Here is a 19420-nt window from a genome sequence, read left to right as displayed (position 1 = left end):
CTGAGAGTGAGACGTGACCAGTGGGGAATACCAGCTCCTGATCTGCCTCTCCACTATGCCATATTGAGGGACCCTCACACAAAGGAAAAACACAAGACTCTGTGCTTTTCACCACAAAGGTAAAATTACTTTTCAAATCTGCTGAGCACAGGAACTTATGCTATGAATATGAGCACAGGCTCCTGCCTTGCTGCATCCTATGGAATGCTACATGCCCTCCCAACAACAGGAGCTCCTGCAGGGCTCAACAGCCTCCCACCACTCCCCAGCACATCACTGGATTGTCATCACTTTGCACCCAGCCTCTCCAGTTGTCCCAGCAGCTGGCACAGGTTGTGGCAGGTCTCCAGGCTCACAGTTATAGCCAGTCATGGAGCTTCCCATGGGAAATCGCAGGAAAGGTCTAGACTGACAGATATTAGCTTCTGGATTTAACACACTCTCACTCCCATGTGCCTCGGTTTCTCCCTTGCACAGCATCCACTCATCTGGAGCTACCACACCACAGCACAGACAAGCCATGAACTCAGTGGAGTCCAACCTGCCAGGGCTCGTGGTTTGGCTGGAGTCAGAGGCTCTCTGTGACTCATCCTGTGCAGTCTCGAGTTCATGGCTGTGGATGAGAATCCCTTTGAGAGCACTCCAGGCTCAATTTACACTCCCTCTGGGAGAGGATTTGTGCATAAACAATGCAGATGATGAACAAAGCCCAACCACCTGGTTGGAGAAGATCCTCACTTGGATGGATGAATGGATGTGGGGCTGATGAGGACAAGCTCCCAGCAGTGGAGTCCTGTGTGTATGCTCTGCACCACCCTAGTTTTTAGCTGGTGATGCTGTTGTGAACTCCCCTTCATGCCATTCATTCAAGGAAAAGACCCTGATCCCCCCCTGGAACTCTGTTACATCTGTGAGGGATGCTCATCAACTTCCTTGGTTTTATTTCAGTTTGGATACTGGAGGCAGCAGGTGTAGGATCACTGTGGGTGGCAGAGACCAGCTGAGCATGGAGTGGACTTTTCTCCAGAGAACAGAAGTGCCCTTTGGAGGAGCAGGGCATCCCTTCCCCACCATCCCCCTGTGAGCAGAGCTGTTATTCAGCAGCACACTCAAGGCCTGGACATCAGAAATGCATGCACTTGTGGGCACACCTCATAACACCTCAGCAAATCCAGCAGGAATCAGGCAAGATGGGCCACGTGCTGCAGCCCTACTTGTGCATCCCAGTTAATCCCTCAGTGTGATGGTGCCAGCTCTCCTCTGCCTACAAAGCACAGAGGTCTTGGCTGGCAGAAATCCCACAGGCTCCCGACCTTGCAGGTCAATGTTTTCTAGCATCAGCTCTGTAGACCTCTGGCTGTTTTGCAAAGCTCCAAAATGGATGACTAAGAGCCTGGCTACTGGCAAATGATTTAAATCTGCTAACACAGGTGTGGTCTGGGGGAAATGCTGCAGGTTTTGCAAAACAAAAAAGCTAGGAAGGTCAGATGTGTGGAACCTGGGATGAAAGGCACTACCTTTCTGTCAACTGTGTGCACCCTGAGGTGAGGTTTTGTCCCATCCACAGGGAATTTTGAACTGAAAAGTGGATATGTCTTTCCAGGGACTTTCCCTGCACACAGGTGCACAGAACTGTGTACAGAGAATATTCTATCCCCTTCCTCTTGTCTTAAGTAGAGACGAAGGCTGTTTTATCCCCGTGCTGTGAATCACACCCACAAATCCCTTTCCCCAGCACCAGCCTCCCCAGTGTGGCTCTAATCAAGGGAAGGCAGTGCAATGAGGCTCCAGACTGCTCGGCTTCAATTAGCACCTGCTAACAGCTGAGCCTGTATAGCAGTCTTTTCCAGCAAATTGTACACCAAGAGATCAATGGTTCATACAGGACTAATACTGCTGTAACCCCTCCTGCCTCCATCACTGTCAATTGCCTTGTGGTTTCACTTCACTTCTCCACCTGATGGGCCTTCCAGGAGCAGCCATTACAAGGTGACACACATCGCTTTTCCCCTCTGTAACGAGCCTGCCACCACCCCTCCTCAATCCCTCTTCTCTTTCTCCTTTTAATATGCCACAATTATATTGGCTTCTCTGCATGGATCCACCCCATTTAGTGCTGCCCAAGGCCACTTATCCTGAAAGACGCTCTTTTCATCCACAGCACAGACTGCACATCTTGCAAGTTGTTCTGTATACTTTTTACACTCCAGCATCTCCTGGACTGATTAGGAATCTGCTATTTCCCTTTCCACAGAAGCACAGTGTCTGCTCAGGGAAATTAACCCCACCAAGGACCCTGATAACAGAGGTTTGTGGATGTTGTGTCCCAGCATCTGCATTCCTGAATATGCTCCATGGTATCTTTGCTCTGTTCCCACCCCAGAAAATCCTGAGGAAGCAGAGATGATGATGTTTGTACTCAAAGTCTTGCTGTGCCTGTGTTTCCATTATCCAGGGCTTTGCTTGCTCCCAGATGTGTCACAGGTGGGCTGAAGTCAGCAGCAAGTGATTCCATGCCCAACACTACAAATGGATGTGCAGGACCTGAATGTCTCAGCCTTTCCTGACTTTTTGGTCCTGGGTTTTGCTACACACAGCTACTGTGACATGCCCTGTGGAGGATTGGTAGCACCCACTGCTGAGGCTGTGGGCTTCTACAAGTGGTGCCCAGAGCTGCCCTCAGGGCTGCCACATTTTGCTCTTTGAGCCTGACTGGAAATTGGCTTTGCAGTCTCAGAGCATCCAGGACTTCAGACACTGGAAACTCTTCAAATGGGATAAATAATGAGCGTCACATTCAGTCCAAGTTCTGTTGGACACATGGGCTGGTGGGAGCAGGCTGCTCTGGAAATATGAGATACTTGGTTCACTGGGATGGCCACATGTGACTTCTGAGGTGAGACCTTTCTGAGCTTTTGGAGGCTAATTGAAGCCAAATCCTTGAAGCACTGAAGGTTTCCACTCCACCTGTTACAGTTTTATGCGATCTTCCATTTCTGCAAGCCTTTGAGATTGTAAGGAAAGGATGAGGATTGCTTTCTCCCCCACCAAAAGGAGCTCAGTGCTCGACAGGACACAGTTCTTTTTCAGCAGTCAGTGCTCACGTAAAGAACAAGGTCCATGGCTATTCCCTCTGTGCTGGGCTAAACCTCAGCTTCCTAAGGGCTGAAAATCTGTGCAAATGAGATTTTGGCTTCTATCAGACTTTGGGGGTTCCAGCTGCTGTGGCAATGTGTCCATTTACCACTACGTGTCAGCAGAGGAAGCCATGCTACTGCTCCATACAACAGGACGATGCCATGCCAAGAAGGAAATCCAAACCTTTCTTCACAGTCTCTCCCCAGCAAGCAGGCCTTGCTCAGCACTGGGTTTCAACAAGGATTTATTGGCAAGGACTCTCTGGCCTTATGTAGGTGATCCACAAATTTAGTTCTGCCCTCTCTGCACAGCCACAGCCTGGCAGGTCCTGCCCCCACCCCTGGGGTTGTGGCAGCATTGCCCTGTGTTAGCAGAATTCCTCCACTTGAAGCTTCTCCAGATGTCTGGGTGGTGGACTACAAATCCCATTCCTCCTCCTCTGTTGTCTGTTGATGTGTAATGAAGCCTAAGAAACTACTGAGACATGTTTTTCCTTAACACTGGCAGAACTAATGAGTCCTGGCAGACTGTGATCCTCCTGGCAGTTTCTTCTTCTCACCAAAGACATGAACTATTTTCACAGGTTTTGTGGGATCACAGGCTTGTACAAAGCCTGATAGATCTACCCTCTAAAGCTGTGTTTTCTTTTTTATTTTCTGTCTTTGATTCTTTTGCAGATTTGTGATCTGCTTCAATACACAGGACCTATTTTTGGGAAGGGTTCCCTTTTTTGCTAGCATCACAGATATTGCCAGCTAGGTTTCCTTCCAAGCTCTTGGATGGCTCACGTGGGACAGATCTCCACTTTACTCCAGAATTTCATCAGCTCCATTTCAAACAACTACTTCCATTTCCAGAAAGTGGCAAATTCAGTTCCAGTGACTCCAGACAGAATTGTACATGGAAAGCAGGCAGCTTCTTCACAATGTACACAAACTTTGGTAATTTGCAAAAAGCAAGACATCAAAGCCCTGAACCATCAAGCTGTGTTTCCTCTCACCTCACTGCCAATCCCTCTACTCCTGTCCCTCCCTTCTCTCCCCCACTTGCACTTCTAGAACATTTCACCTCCTGCATCTGACAGCACTTAGCACTACAGGATATCAATCTTATTGCTGACCTGTGGCTATTTTTCACTCACAGGTAAGAGCTGTGAGCTCTCCAATCCCTGTCTGACAGGCACGAGCAGTGTGTCCCAGCAGGACAGGCCATGCTGTACCGCGCACCAGCGACTCTCTGCAGCACAAAATTAACAGACAATCTGTGGAAATGAACCCTCTCGATTTCCCAGCTCCAAGGAGGAGCAAGCCTGAGATGTGCTCCTGACAGGGCTATCCTGCATTGCTGGCTGGACCCCTGTGGGATGCTCGGCTCTGGAACCTGTGGAGTGATGAGGCAGTGGGCAAGAAAGCACAGGCACTAAAAATAGGCTGTTTGCGGTAGGGGCTGACCACATTTATTAGCAAGCCTCTGCTCTGGCTGACCACAAGGTCAGCTGCCTAGAGCTTGGCCGTAATTCACTCTGTGTCTGGGCAGGAAATCTACTCGAGCTCAGGGGGATGTCCAGTAATAGAAAAAGTTGTTCCAGGACCTTGGGCTATTTTTGCTGTTTTCTTTTATTTTGCAGGCAGAGAACTTTTCAGGAGATGCATCTTGTGCTGGAAAAAAAGAAAAATAAAAGCCAGGTGCTCATGAACAGAGGTAGAGGTAGAAATGGAAAGGGGAGGATGCAGATGTTTGTGCCTGTTTGGGTCTGGGGTTCTTCTTCTTCTTCTGATTTTCACCAGGGAAGATCAGAGCAACAAAGGGGACTTAAACACCCTAACAGTGTGCAGCAGAGTCCAACAGGTTGCAGCAGGGGTGTCCCTCCAGGTGGGGTTGCTGTCTCTTCTGCTTCCCTGCAGCTGTGGGCTGGCAGGGAAGATGGGGAGGCAGTGGGAAAACCATCACAGTAATGAATTCTCAAGGGTGGAGATGATGGACCTTCCTTGGAAAGACATCAGAGGGCAACTTGAATTACAGCCAGTTTGTACCTCTGGCCAGCATGGGATGGGCCAGCAGATTGTGCCCCAGCAGATGCAGTAATCCCACTGGGAAAATGCTGGTTCCCAGCGGGTGGCCATGAGCCTGGGCTAGCTCAGCTGTGAGTAGCAATGAGCAAGAGGAGGCAGAGAGCAGATGCCTGCCCTTGAATGGCAGCCTTCGGAATGATTTAAGCAGGCTCTGCTGAATGGGGCTGCAGTGTGGAGTGAGGCTGGTATTTTCAGCCAGCTGGATAATGAGAGCATCCAGAGTTATAACAGGAAGGATTAAAAAATGTAATTGCTAATGGGGAATTAATTGTTAATGGGGAATCATCATTGCAGGAGGGTGTTCCCAGTGTGGTCCCGCAGGGATATGTTCTTGGCCAATTGCTAATCACTCATCTTATCAATTATCTTGAAGGCAACATAAAACTGTTGCTGGCAAAGTTTGCCAATGACACAAGGGCTGATGTATATAATGGGAGGGATGAGTCCATCACACACAGAGTCCAGAGCAGTTAATATACGAGCCTTCCCTCGGCATGAGCATGAGTTTTATGCAGCCAAACACAAGTCCATTCATCTCCAGTGGACGAATGTAGGTCAGACTGGCAGAATGCAGGATGACGGAGGACAACACTGATAAGGCTTTGTCAGGAGCCACCTGGAGATAAAGTGGCAGTGCTGAGAGCAAAACTTGGCCAGAGGCAGAAGGAGGAGGTGTCACGGAGGTAGGAAGGTGCTATGTAATGAGTAGACAGAGCTTTTTCCTGAAGTGGCCCCAGCCTGAGCCTGGAAGAAGGCACCACTTCCAGCCTCTCAGCCAGCCACTCTGCACACACTGTCAGTCCCTTTGACCTCGCCTGCCCCAGAAACTGCCTGTGCCTGGGCAATTACAAAAATTTCAGATCACTCTGTTGCACACGCAACTCACCCTGGGGAATGGGTGCAAAAACAAACAACACATGACAGATGTTTGTCATGTCACTTAATGCATGACTGAAGGACACTGTGACAGTGCCAGGAGGGGAGGAGAGGAGAGAGGAGAGAGGAGAGAGGAGAGAGGAGAGAGGAGAGAGGAGAGGAGAGAGGAGAGAGGAGAGAGGAGAGAGGAGAGGAGAGAGGAGAGAGGAGAGAGGAGAGAGGAGAGAGGAGAGAGGAGAGAGGAGAGGAGAGAGGAGAGAGGAGAGAGGAGAGGAGAGAGGAGAGAGGAGAGAGGAGAGAGGAGAGAGGAGAGAGGAGAGAGGAGAGAGGAGAGGAGATACTTCAAGTATACTTATGAATGTATATTTGTAGATAGCAGTCCTGCAGAGCCATCTTAGGATGCATGCACAAGGCCACCCCATCACACCTCTTGAATCCAGTCACCTCAACTCAACTGCATTTGCACAGCAACCAAAGCCTACACAGATGTCTACAAAAAAACCACACAGCCTGATGTGAATGTACAAACCACCTCCTACATAGCAAATCCAGAGAACACCTCCAAATTCAAAGTGTCTGGTTTAAGCATGCCAGGCAGATGGCACCTCCCTGGCATGGGCTGACTTACGTGGAGGAAGCAGAGTTCAGAAAGAGCTGGTGACACCCCTGTCAGCCAGAAAATGCAACACAGACAAGGCTGGGCAATTCTAGAAGGGGAAAGAGGTTTTCCTATCTACAGCTGGTTCCTCTTTGAAAAGCCAATTTGCCTGGCTTTGCTGTGCATTTTGAAGGCTATTTACTGGTCCAGGCTTTGTCATTGCAGCAGCATTTCTAACAAGGTATGTGCAAACTGGAGCCCCCGGGAGGCTTTGCAGCAGAACCGACTGCAAAAGATTAGTCAGGGCTTAAGAGAGCAAGAAAAAAGGGAGAGCAATGAAACAAAATCTCTCTTTTCCTCGGCTGAGGAATGATGGGGGCTAATTGCTTGTAGCTGGTGAGGAAGAGAGGAGATGGGAATTTCTTCACCCATCAATAAATTAACCCCAGCATGTGACATCTGAAGTGCATTCATTTCCAGAGCCTTTTATCTCTTTGTCTCCTCTCCTGGGTGAAAACATAATTATTGTTTAAACATGAGTTAATTCAGCAAGGTGAGGATCAATAAAGCAGAATTACTCCTCTTTTAAAAGCAAAGAAATCTCAATCTGGGACAGATGTGGACATAACTCTGGCAGGGCTGATGGATGGGGCAGACACCTTGGTCACAGCAGAGCTCCCTCTTCCCAGGACTGCCTTAAGCATTGAGTTTAATAAGAACAGGTAAATCCAGCAACAGGCAGTCACAGTACTCAGTACAAGAAGCTGAAATCACCCATGCACGTACCCATTTTGTAGCCTGACATGTGGTGAGGCATCTCTGCCACTCACACACTTCCCACATAAGAGCTTTTGGGTTAAACCCCAAAGCTTGTGCTGTGACCTGTCCCAGACCTTTGAAGGAACCCAGACCCAGCTAGGAAGGAGGTCACTGCACTGCAGGGACCCTCACCAGCGCTGCTCTCACAGAGTGGAGGCCTTGGACAACCAAAGGCGTGAGTGTCACAGCAGACAGCAATCGCATCCGTGCTCTGCTCTGCTTCCCCCATCACCTTCCTCCATTCTGAAATAAATTGGCAGCAGCCACTGCCTGGAGAACAGAATACAGGAAGGAAAACTGAGCTATCCAAAATAATGGGAAGTTGATTAGAGGGTTAGAATACCTCTTTTATGAGGAAAGGCTGAAATACTTGGTGTTTTTCAGCCTGGAGAAGAGAAGGCTCTGGGATGACTGTCCAGTACATACAGGGGCTACAAGAGACCTGAGGATGGACTTCTCACAAGGATATGCAGTGACAGGACAAGGGGTAATGGCTTTAAACTGAAAAAGAGTGGGTTTAGATTAGATATCAGGAATAAATCCTTCACTGTGAAGATGGTGAGGCACTGGCACAGCTGCCCAGAGAAGCAGTGGATGTCCCATCCCTGGAAGTGTTCATGGCCAGACTGGATGGGGCTTTATGCAGACTGGTCTAGTGAAGGTGTTGCTGTCCATGGCTGTGGGACTGGAACGTGATGATCTTTAAGATCCCTTCCAACCAAAACCATTCTGTGATTCTTTACAGAGGGCCCAAGGCCCTCCCCTTCTCTCCAGGTCTTCTGCCTGTTCTGCCTGCTGTGTGCTCTCCCATTCTTCCTGCAGCTCCTCTCCATCTGTTGCAGACATATTTTATGAAAAATCCTTTTGCCAGGATCTTTTCTCCTGAGAAGCTGAGAAACTTCAGCTTCTCCATGTTTTGCTGCTTTGGAATGTGATCTGGAGGACTGTCTACCCAGCATGTGAAATTGTTTTTACTTGATGACCAATGACAGCCACCTGTGTTGAGGCTGTGAGCAGTCACACGATTTTATTATCATTACTTTTCATTCCTTGCTAGCCTTCTGATGGAATCCTTTCTTCTATTCTTTTAGTGTTTGTTATAATATATAATTTTCTTTTAATACAATATATATAATAAAAAAATAAATCAGCCTTCTGAAACGTAGAGTCAAGATTCATGTCTCTTCCCTCATCCTGGGACCCCTGTGAACACCATCACATCCATCCCTCCATGCCAGCTGGATCTGTGCAGATGGGGACAGCCCTGTGACTGTCCAGGGCAATGCCCATCTCTGCGGGCAGCTTGGCCCAATCTGGCAGCCCCATCTAAAGCTGTTTATTCATACACTGGGGATGACAGTCCTGGACACGCTCTTCCATAGCCCCTCTGCCTTTCCCTGCAGCAGGACACCGCAAACCCACTGCTAGAGCCAGAACATTAGTGCCAGCCTCAGAGCATGCCCCTGGAGCTGCCCTGCTGGATGTCTCTGGTCTCCCTCCCCCTGGGAACTTCAGTCCCCAGCTGTGTCATGCACGTGAAACCTGAGCAGCCTGCCAGGCATGCAAAGCAAGGGAGCTCTGTCACCCCAAAGGTCACAGAAACCCCAAATCCACTGACCTCTGAGCCCCTCCACTCCCTTCCCCCAACAGTGGGGATCATCCCAGGCTTCTGCATCCCAGACAGATGCTCTGCCAGCTCCAAAGAGAAGGACTAAAGGTGAGCAGCAGAGGGGTTAATACATGAACAGCCTCACCTTCACCAAGCCCGATGCTGCTTTTATTAATTCATGTGGCACTTTGCAGGACGCTCCAGTAATCACCGTGGTGCATAGGAGAGCCAGGAGAGGGTGGCCAGGCTCCCTCCGCCGTGCTCATGCTCACTTAACAGCTTGTCACATCCTCCTCACTCAAGTATTCAGTGCTAATGCATCTCTTAGAGTGCTTCATGAGCTATTAAAGTCGAACGTGCCTCAAGTGCATGATAAATGGACTCTGTGCCAGCATCTCCCCACCACTCCACCGGGTCCCTGCCACCAGTGGGATTAATCCATCCTCCCGCCCCATTCCTGCTGTGCACTTCCAGCCCCATTCCTGCTGTGCACTTCCAGCCCCAGTGCCCGGCTGGCGGGGGATGAGCTCTGGGCTTGGCTGGTGAGGAGAGGCTGCAGCAGGGCAGGGGATGGGCTCTGGCTGTGAGGCACAGGGCACAAGCTTTGGGTCTCTGGTGTTGACCTGCCTGTGTGCAGCCTCTCTGAGCCGGGCACGGTGGGGTGGGAGGGAGATCTGCTGCTCCAAAGCTCCTTCCCAGAGTCTACCTCGGAATTTCAGAGAGGTGCCCAGGAGGGACAGATTGAGGACAGTCCTGAAGGTGTCCTACTGTTTCATAAGTAATTTTCTGACTCTGTACTCTTTTTTTGTCCCCCAGTGAAGCTGCTACAGATGGGAAGAGCCCTGCCACACTTCTCACACTCCATTCAGGCAGTTTTTGATGCACACAGGCCTCTGCAGCTTCAGTTTTCTGCTGGTGCCCCAGAAACCTCCCTCCCAGACACAGGCAGGCAAAGGAAACAGGAGGGACACGAGGACATGGGAGGCTATGCTGCTGACCCCCTGAATCCTGCTGTATCACAGAGCAGAAGGTGACAGTCACTGCAGCTCTGCACCAGCTGTCAGTGGCAAAATGTCTGGTCCTGCTCACTGGTGAGCAGCAGCATTTGTTCTTCTCTAGACAACACAATTCAAGTGTGTGCAACCCTGAAGTACCTGGCACTTCTGTGTTTTGTGCACCTCCCTGTGCAGCAGGTCTGGGTTAGTATTCAAAGCATCCAAAGGATGCTCTGCTGTCCTATTGCCAGGTCCTTTAAAGCTCCCCAGGCAGTGATCCTGCAAGCACAGCAGGAGAGAGCAGCTTGCTTCTCTGCAGGAAGCATCACGCCACCATCACATACAGCCCAGCACCCAAATGCTTTGAGCAGGCACCCTGGGAAGGGGTTGGGGACCTTCCTGGAACACCAGCCAGCGAGATCCTTCTGTGTCCAGAGAGTGGCTGTCCCCATGCAATGCGGATGCGCTGCCAAACCCTGGCTGCTTTGTGTCCAAGGAAGCTTGTGGCAATGTAAACCCACCCAACTGGATTTAAGGCAGCTCAGTGGGCACTCTGGCTAGATTCCTCAATTTCACAGAGCCCAAGGATGCATAGATGTCTTTACTGGAGTTAATGAGCAAAATTCCCCGCCAATATCTTCTAAAAGGTACTACAGACAGGCTGCCAGAAAAAGCAGGGAATTCTGGAGATTCCCCATTTTTTCCTATTTTTGCAGAGCTTGACTCTACACCAGAACCCAACCATCCTTCATAATCCTCCTGCTCCTGCCTAGACCCCTGATCATGTGGGGCTCCTCAAGCTCCCAATGCCACCAGTGACTCTAAAGGGTGATCCCTCTAAAGCCACCACTAAAATAAGCCCTGAATCCTCTGCCAACCCGGAGAGAGGTGAGCTAGGGGTGGGCACAGATGTGTGGTGGCAGTGGGGATTAAGTCACTCCAAGGAGGTGAGAGCAGGGTGAAGCATCATCCATCATTTTTGTGGGTCCAGGCATCATGGAGCTGTCAAGGGTGATCAGAGTTTGGAGCTGTCAGGCTGATGCTTCCTCCCAACTCCTGACTCCTTCATGGGCAGGCTGCATGGGGCAGCATCTACAAAAGAGTGGCCAAAGGAGTCCAGAGCAGTAGGGACACAGAGAGCCGTGGGCAGGGCAAGGGGCATCAGCAGAGGGAGATGAAGGATGCCCAAACCCCACAGTGCTGGGCTGGAGGGGACACTTGTCATGGAGAGAAGTGATAACATGCCTGATAAATAATATCAGTCACACATGGAGGGTGCACCCAGATTCCCCCAGGAGAGAGGGGCTGAAAGAGCAGGATTCCCATTTTTCAGGACCCCCAGGGCCTGGGAGGGAGGCGTGAAGGACTCACCCAGCTGGCTGTGCCTCTGAGCGTACACCACCACCACCGCGGCGAGCACCACGCAGCAGGCTGACGGCACAGGGTTAGCCATCTGTGGAAGCAAACACAGGCAGGAGCAGTCAGGGTTTGCCCCCAGGGCTGAGAGCCCCCAGTGATGAGACTGCAAAGAGATGACTGTAAAACCAGCTCCATTGCAGCCAAGGGGAAATTCACTGCAAAATAAGGCATTTTGCTGGGGCACGCTTCATCACTCCATAGCCTGTGGCACTTTCTGTGGGAGGTGCCTGGAGGTGATGACATGCCTTGCACAAATGCTCCATCTTCCCTGTCTCATTTTCAACGTTTTCCTTAGGAAATCCAGTCCCTGGTGGGGCTCTCTTGGCAGATGCAGCATCATCCCAGGAGCCAACGCTGCCTGCAAATGGGTTGCTGAGGGGTTTTGAGGAGATGGGAGCACACCCAGGTAGTTCACAGTTGATGCTGCAGGATGTGCAAGATGTTGATCACAGCAGAGACCTCAACCTCAGCCATCTGCCATCAATATCTTTATGGGCTACACTTGTCCCCCATTTCTCTGGGCTGGGAGAGGGGCAGAGGCTACTCTGTCCTGGTGAGCTGTGCCTTGTCCCAGGGGATGCTGTGGTGCAGGGAGGTGTGGAGAGGGTGACAGCTAAGAAAGCAGGTGATAAAGACATCCTGCCTGCACCAAAAAGCCCCTCCAGGAGTGGGCAAATGGCAGCAACAGCTACAAGGTTACCCTGCACGGCCCTGCCAGGCTGGAGATGCTCAAGCTCTCATTTTCTTGCAGCCAGGGCTGGTAGAGGAGACCAGAGCCAGGATGGAGCTGCTGGGGACAGCCATGGGGATGCAGGCCCACCCACCAGGAAGTAAATTGCACCATGCATGAAAAGCAAATTGCACCTTCAAAACCATTTAAGCCTCTCTAATCTCCAGTGCCGTGCACAGGATTGCCTTTTAATCTAGAACATGAGTATGGGCTCATTAGCCAGATGGCATCCATTTTAACCTAAATAAAGGGGGAGCTCCATTGGCGAGAGAAAAATATCCAGCAAAACATATTCCATTACCCAACAGGACTAGGAGCCCAGATGGCCTCGGGCTCACAGGGAGCCTTTGCAGGGTTGGAGGGAAGGCAAGAGCAGCTGGGTGGGATTGCACGAGCAGATTTTGGGGTGCAGCTGAACCAGCCTGATCTCAAATGTCTCTTAGGGGCAGGGATGCTGGGGGAGACAGTGGGTCTGAAGAGGATGAGCCTGGAGATGGGTAGAGAAGGGATCCATGTCCTTTAATACTGATCTTTCAGTGCTGAGTTTGGGCTCCAAGGGCTGGCAGCAAGAGCCATTCCCACTGTGCTGGTGCTGCAGAGCATGGACAGGCAAGACCCAGACCCTGCTGACAGCCCTCACAGGTCACCTTGAGCAAATCACTCTAACTGCCTTCCCCGTGCCTCAGTTTCCCCATCTGTGAAACAGAGATAATGAAGGTGACCTTCCTCTGACAGCTCTAGGCGAGGAGCGCCAAGTGCTAATTACAGTCTCCTTATCACTCACTCTTCTTCTTCCCCCCTGCTTCTCTCATGCCTGCTCTCCACTGCCTTTTCCATGTGTCCTCTCTGTGCCCACAGCATGGCTCCCTGACTGCCACCCCACCTGTGCTCCAGCTGCCATCACAAGAGGCACCTCAGGGAGTGGGTGACAGCTGGAACCTGAGGCAGGTGGCAATGCCACATCTTGGGGCACTGCTGGCATGTGGGACCCTGAGCAGCTGGGAAACCACCTGCAACCCAGGAACCAACTCCCCCTATTTACACTCAAATTTACTTTCCACTGAATATTCCTTTTCTACAGCCCTGGGGGCTGATGGGTGGCACCAGGACTTGCAGCAGGCAAGGAACCAGGGGCCATGGCCTCCCTTCACCACAGCCCAGATATCTCCAGCTAGTGCAGCCACCCCATTTCTGGGGACAATGGCAATGACAGGAGGTGGGACAGGACCCCCCAGCAACCAGCCTGCTCTTTGGAAAGTGTGAGATCTCCTTGATGCACCCTTCAGCTTGGCTCAGTGCAAATATCATCAGCAGCATCACCCGGCCCTGCCAAGGAACAAAGCCACCTGCTGCCCACCCCCTGCTGCTCCTCCCTTGTCTCATCAGCTCTTAAAATAATTACTGTTGCTCCTGCCCATGCACCTAGGCCAGCATCAAAACAGAGTTATGTAGCAGGGAATGGTTCTTGTCCCAAAGCACTGATGGTCTCAAGGGATACAGGTGGAGTAAGAGAGAGCAGAGGAACCCAGATAAGATCCCTGAGGACTCTGTGGCATGGCCAGGACACAGGCAGAGGCTTCCAGTGACAGCACAGAGAATTCACCATTTGGCTGCTTTCACCCTGGAAAACCTCATTTCTTCTTAGAGATTAGCCCTGTGACCAGGGAGGAGAGAAGCTATTTTAGGACAAAAATCTAGCCAGAAAACCAACTTCTTCTCACTTGAATTGCAATTTTCCATGCAGTATTTGCTTTGTTTGACTGTTTTGCCCAAAGCCATGTTGATTTTTTTTCCCCCAAGCACATAAAAAAGCCTTTGCAATTTCTGCAGATGTTTCCAATGCAAATTTCTGTTGCTGTATTTGCTTGCTTATCTGTTTCTCTAGTAAAAGCCAGCACCCTGGCATTCGGGTGCACAGGCCAGTGAGCAGCAGCTGACCAGGTGTGCAGAGTCCTGAGCTATGTCCCCATGGCAGCAGGGAGCAGTTTATAGGTGATGGAGGGGAACCACATTTATTACACAGCAAAGCCCGCAGTGTGAAACTCAATCTTCTGTGCAAAAGGTAAATTTTGCCCAGTAATGAATAATTTCTTGGAGGTAGAGAGGAAAGAGGAGCCTGGGGAGGAAGAAAGGGGGAGAGGGAACATATGAAGTGGTGGACCAGCAGCTCTGGAGCCGTCCTCCCTGTCCCCAGCCTCCTGCTTGGGGAGAGAGCAAAGCGTTGATCTTTCCCTGCCTTGTCCTCGATACCAAGAATAGTGAGGGCATCAGTCATTGTCACTCTTAGCAGAAGGCAACTCAACACAGACATGGATAAGGTCCCCTCCAGCAGCTCTCAGTCGAAACCAAAGGTTTCCAGGCCTGTGTTCCCTGAGCTGGATCAGGACTGAAGGGGCACAGCAATGTGGCATTAGCTGTTGTGGTGTGATGGGGTGAGGACAGTCCCAGGCAGGGTACAGCAGGAGTGAAAGGGATTCCAGCAAGGGATTCCAGTGAATCCAGGCAAAAAGCACTTTCTGCTGAACAGTCCCAGTGTCCTCTTTTGAGTAGGCAAGGGGATGGATCCTTTCCAGCTCTCCCTTAAGATAATCTCCAAAGCTTTAGCAATGGAGTACCAACTGGCACCTGGAAACAGCAGCTCCAGGGCAGGGCTGGTGAGGGATGTGGGCTGCACCCCAGTCACCCACCACAACTCTCACCTTCCACAGGCTGCTCTCAGCAATGATAAATAAATAAACCCCTCATTCTAGAAGTGTGTGGCTACCTCAGAAGAAAAGTGGCAGTTTCAAAACCTAGTGTTTCCATGACAAAGTCTTCCATCAGACAACTCACCACCAGGAGCTGTTATGAGGTCTGGCTCTGAAGTGGTGAACTGGTGGAAAACAAACTCTGTTTAGTCATTTCCTTCCCCTCCAGCTTTGCCCTGAGCCTTCCAAAGGAGCTTTGTAGCACCTGTCCTGCAGGCAGGCACCGCTGTGTGACTGCACTGCCCACAGCGACTGTCGATGCTGTGCTAGAACCTCTGCTGCACACCTGGGCTCTGCATGGACACCTGTGCTGCACACCTGGACTGTGCACGGACACCTGTGCTGCACATCTAGGCTGTGGATGGACACCTGTGCTGCACACCTGGGCTGGGGATGAACACCTGTGCTGCACACCTGGGCTGTGCATGGACACCTGTGCTGCACACCTGGACTGTGCACAGACACCTGTGCTGCACACCTGGACTGGGGATGAACACCTGTGCTGCACACCTGGGCTGTGCATGGACACCTGTGCTGCACACCTGGGCTGTGGATGGACGCCTGTGCTGCACACCTGGGCTGTGCATGGACACCTCTGCTGCACACCTGGGCTGGGGATGAACACCTGTGCTGCACATCTGGGCTGTGCATGGACACCTGTGCTGCACACTTGGACTGGGGATGAACACCTGTGCTGCACACCTGGGCTGTGCACAGACACCTGTGCTGCACATCTGGGCTGTGGATGGACACCTGTGCTGCACATCTGGGCTGGGGATGAACACCTGTGCTGCAGAAACAGGCTGTGCATGGACACCTGTGCTGCACACCTGGACTGTGCATGGACACCTGTGCTGCACATCTGGGCTGTGGATGGACACCTGTGCTGCACACCTGGGCTGTGCATGGACACCTGTGCTGCACATCTGGGCTGTGGATGGACACCTATGCTGCACACCTGGGCTGGGGATGAACACCTGTGCTGCTCACCTGGGCTGTGCACAGACACCTGTGCTGCAGACACAGGCTGTGGATGGACACCTGTGCTGCACATCTGGGCTGTGGATGGACACCTGTGCTGCACGCCTGGGCTGTGCATGGACACCTGTGCTGCACACCTGGACTGTGCATGGACACCTGTGCTGCACACCTGGACTGTGGATGGACACCTGTGCTGCACATCTGGGCTGTGGATGGACACCTGTGCTGCACATCTGGGCTGTGGATGGACACCTGTGCTGCACACCTGGGCTGTGCACGGACACCTGTGCTGCACACCTGGGCTGTGGATGGACACCTGTGCTGCAGACACAGGCTGTAGCTGCTACAGTTCCCCTGTACTGCAGACACCAGCAGCAGGTGCTCAGGTACCACCTGTACTGCAGCTGCCGAGTGTAGGTGGTACTGCACACCTGCACCACAGGGGCTGGCTGTGAGTGGTACCCAACACCTGGAGCGCAGATGCTGACTGCAGGCACTGCAGCACACCTGTCCTGCAGGCCAGGTCACAATCTGCCTCTTGCTGAGGTGTGGTACTGTGCCTGTAGAGCGGATGCCAGCTGTAGGCATCACAGTGCCTCTGCACTCTCAGCAGGCACCTCCTGGGCCCAGCGTTACTGAAGGAGAAACAACACCCTTACCAAAGTCACTCTCAACTCCTGAGCCTAGGCCAGAGATGCACAGCTTCTCCCAGTCCTGGGGATCCAGGGTGCCTCCTGTGGCATGCCATCCCTCCCCAGGGACAGGGTGTGGTGCTGCTATGAGCAGTGAAGCACCAAAGTGTGCAGGACACCTTCCAGCCCCAGGTTCCCAGGTGTTGCACCATGTGCGGGCAGCTCTGCTTGGGCACCCGACAGCACTGAGTGCTGTCTCCTCCTTTCAGATCATCCCTGGCAGCAAGGCGAGGGAAGGAGACGAAAAAATAGTTGTCACTTAATATCAGACACTTGCTAACAGTCCTAAAGCCTTCGGGCCTTACAGTGCCCTGTCAGCACTAAACTCCTCTTTGCTGCCTACGAGGAAGAGAGAAAAGAGGGACTTTATCATCTCCTTCATATGTGCTATCAGAAAGCCTTATCAGCAGAGACAGAATCCCCACTGCTTGAAAGGCTTTCTTAAATCTAATTTAAACCCCCACTGTCAATAGAGCAATTAGTACTGCCCCACTGGACCATGAGTGCCACAGGGATGACTGGGGCCAGATGAAATAAATTCACTCTTGGCTCTCGTGGACTGTGACTTTCCTCCCTCCACCTCCTCCCTTTCTGGTAATGAAGAAAAGACCCCAAGGAGGAGGATACCCTGGAGGAAGGAGCACCCCACAGCAGAGCTCCTTCATCACCCTGCCTCTGCCATCCAGTGAGCACTGCTGGACCCCTGGATGGCAGTGCAGGGGGTGCCCTCATGGTCTAGGAGATGGGCAAATGGTGGAAGGGTGGTTCTCACAAAGCTTCCCAGCTGCTTGGGTTGAAGGTGTGCCCCCAAAGGCAGCTGTGGACTTGCAGAGCTCTTGGTTCCAACATCCCTGCTGAAGGTTGCTCCATCTTCCCTGGATGCCACTGGCAAGGTGTGTCAATGTGAAAAGCAATGACCAAAGCTGCTCCCCATATCCATGGGGCTGAAGAAAGCAGCTCTTTGGGAGGGAGCATCAGCCCAGATTAAATCAGAGTTCCTTTTCAGAGGGTGATGCAGAGATTAGGAGCTCCAGGCATAGCTGGGATGGTCTAGGGAGGAACAACCCATGAAAAGACTCAGGCTGTTTGAGAATCCCCCAGACTGGCAAGCTGGCTCCCAGGTAATTTCTTGCTTCTGTGGATCATGGTGACATGCTGCCACTGGGGCAGGGAGCTGTAGAAAGACCAGCAGACTCCTGAGAGTCCCAGGAGTGAGGTTGTCACCCTGCAGCTCCAGGGGCTGGGGGACTCCTGCTCCAGGAGCAAGGTAGGGCTCTCACCTCACATCTTGCAGCTCTTCAAACTGGTGCCCAAAAGCATCAGGACAGTGCAGTCCACCCCTGGGACACACTGGGGTGCTATGATCCCTCCATGGCCCCAGGACAGGCAGGAGCACCACGTCAGGAGAGCATGGGAACAGGTACAATCACTGGGCACCTCTCCAGTGAGCCTGCCCCTGGTGCCACATCCATTGTGGGGCAGTGCTGCTGCACAGGCAGCTCCTGCTGGTGCCCATTCCCCGTTCCCGCCTGGAGCCTTCTGGGGGATGTTTCTCACAGCCCATACCTGTCCTCAAACTCCCACCATGCCTACCAATTTTTCCTCACGTGGAGGGCAGCACTCCAAGGCCAGCTGTCTGCTCCAGCAGTGATAAAAGCCAGCACAAGGAACAGCATTCTAATGAGCATCACACACCTTCAACACCAGCACTGTGAGGAGGCACAGCAGGGCAGCAGGGGCTTGAATCTCCATGGCAGGGGAGCAACACTGTCCCAGGACTATTCCTCAGAGACACCAGTGCCACCTGGGCAGGAAGTTCAGCCGAGCTGCCATACCCCAGCCCGACCCCTCCGCAGCCCACAGCCCCACCCAGGCAGCCTTTGAGATGCAGGAAAGCTCGGACCAACAATGGAAAATGAAATTTTCCCTCTCTTTTTACTCAGCTTTCCTCTGCACTGAGCATTTCCTGGCTCCCTGCAGAGAGAGATTGCAGGAATCAATAGGATCTTTGCTTCCATTAAAGAGCAGCCAGAAACAATGCTTTTTATCTGGAGCCTCTGTTCAAATGAGGTCCTGAGCAGTGCTTTTTCCATAGATGGTGCCATGTCAGGGACAGACAGAAGGGATCAGACAGAGAAGGGAGAGAGAGTGGAGATGGGAGATGCTGGTGGTTCAGGTGCCTCCCAGTGCTCCTCTCTGGAAGCTGGAGAAATCACCTAAGATGGGCATATTTGGGAGCAATTCCTGCTTGCTCTGAGTCTCCAGGCTGTGGTTACTGTGGGATGGAGCTCTTGGTGTTATGCTGATTTTTGGCACTTTGATTCCCAGCCTCCACCCACAAAAGCAGAAAATGAATGATGCAGAACAAAACCAAAGCAACCCCAGAAAATCAAAACCAAACTCCCATACACTGAGCAAACCACCCCAAATACTTTAGGAAGGTCCTGCTGTCTCACACCAGGTTCAGTTTGTGCTTTCCAGGCAAGTGCTGACAACATTTCTTATTTTTGTCTGCGGGGCTGCATTGCCCTTCAGTCCCCCAAGGATTTTGTTCACAACCCTGTTTTCTGCCTTGGGGAGACTCTGTAGTGAGGCTGCTTTATGAAATACCCAACATCCCTTCAGATCCAAAGCTGCAGGGCAGAGAAAAGCAGCCTAATATTAAAATCTGGATTGTGGCATAGTCATGTGCCATCCTGAGCAAAAGAAAGAGGAAAGGGATGACAGGCAGGGCTTGTCCAGAC

General features: G+C 51.8%; 1 protein-coding gene across 5 annotated transcripts in view; it reads right to left on the bottom strand.

The window, feature by feature from the left end:
• The window catches only part of CNTFR (ciliary neurotrophic factor receptor), a 203215-nt gene that overhangs the window by 72461 nt on the left and 111334 nt on the right, over positions 1–19420 (bottom strand). For all 5 annotated transcript variants that reach the window (XM_066569426.1, XM_066569428.1, XM_066569423.1 and 2 more), the window contains one exon: positions 11479–11560. In XM_066569426.1, coding sequence (XP_066425523.1) covers positions 11479–11560 — 82 coding nt within the window. The remainder of the gene's footprint in view (positions 1–11478; positions 11561–19420) is intronic.

The sequence above is a fragment of the Molothrus aeneus genome, chromosome Z (assembly GCF_037042795.1).
Source record: "Molothrus aeneus isolate 106 chromosome Z, BPBGC_Maene_1.0, whole genome shotgun sequence".
Classification (NCBI taxonomy): domain Eukaryota; kingdom Metazoa; phylum Chordata; class Aves; order Passeriformes; family Icteridae; genus Molothrus; species Molothrus aeneus.
This window is presented reverse-complemented; position numbering and strand designations above follow the sequence as displayed.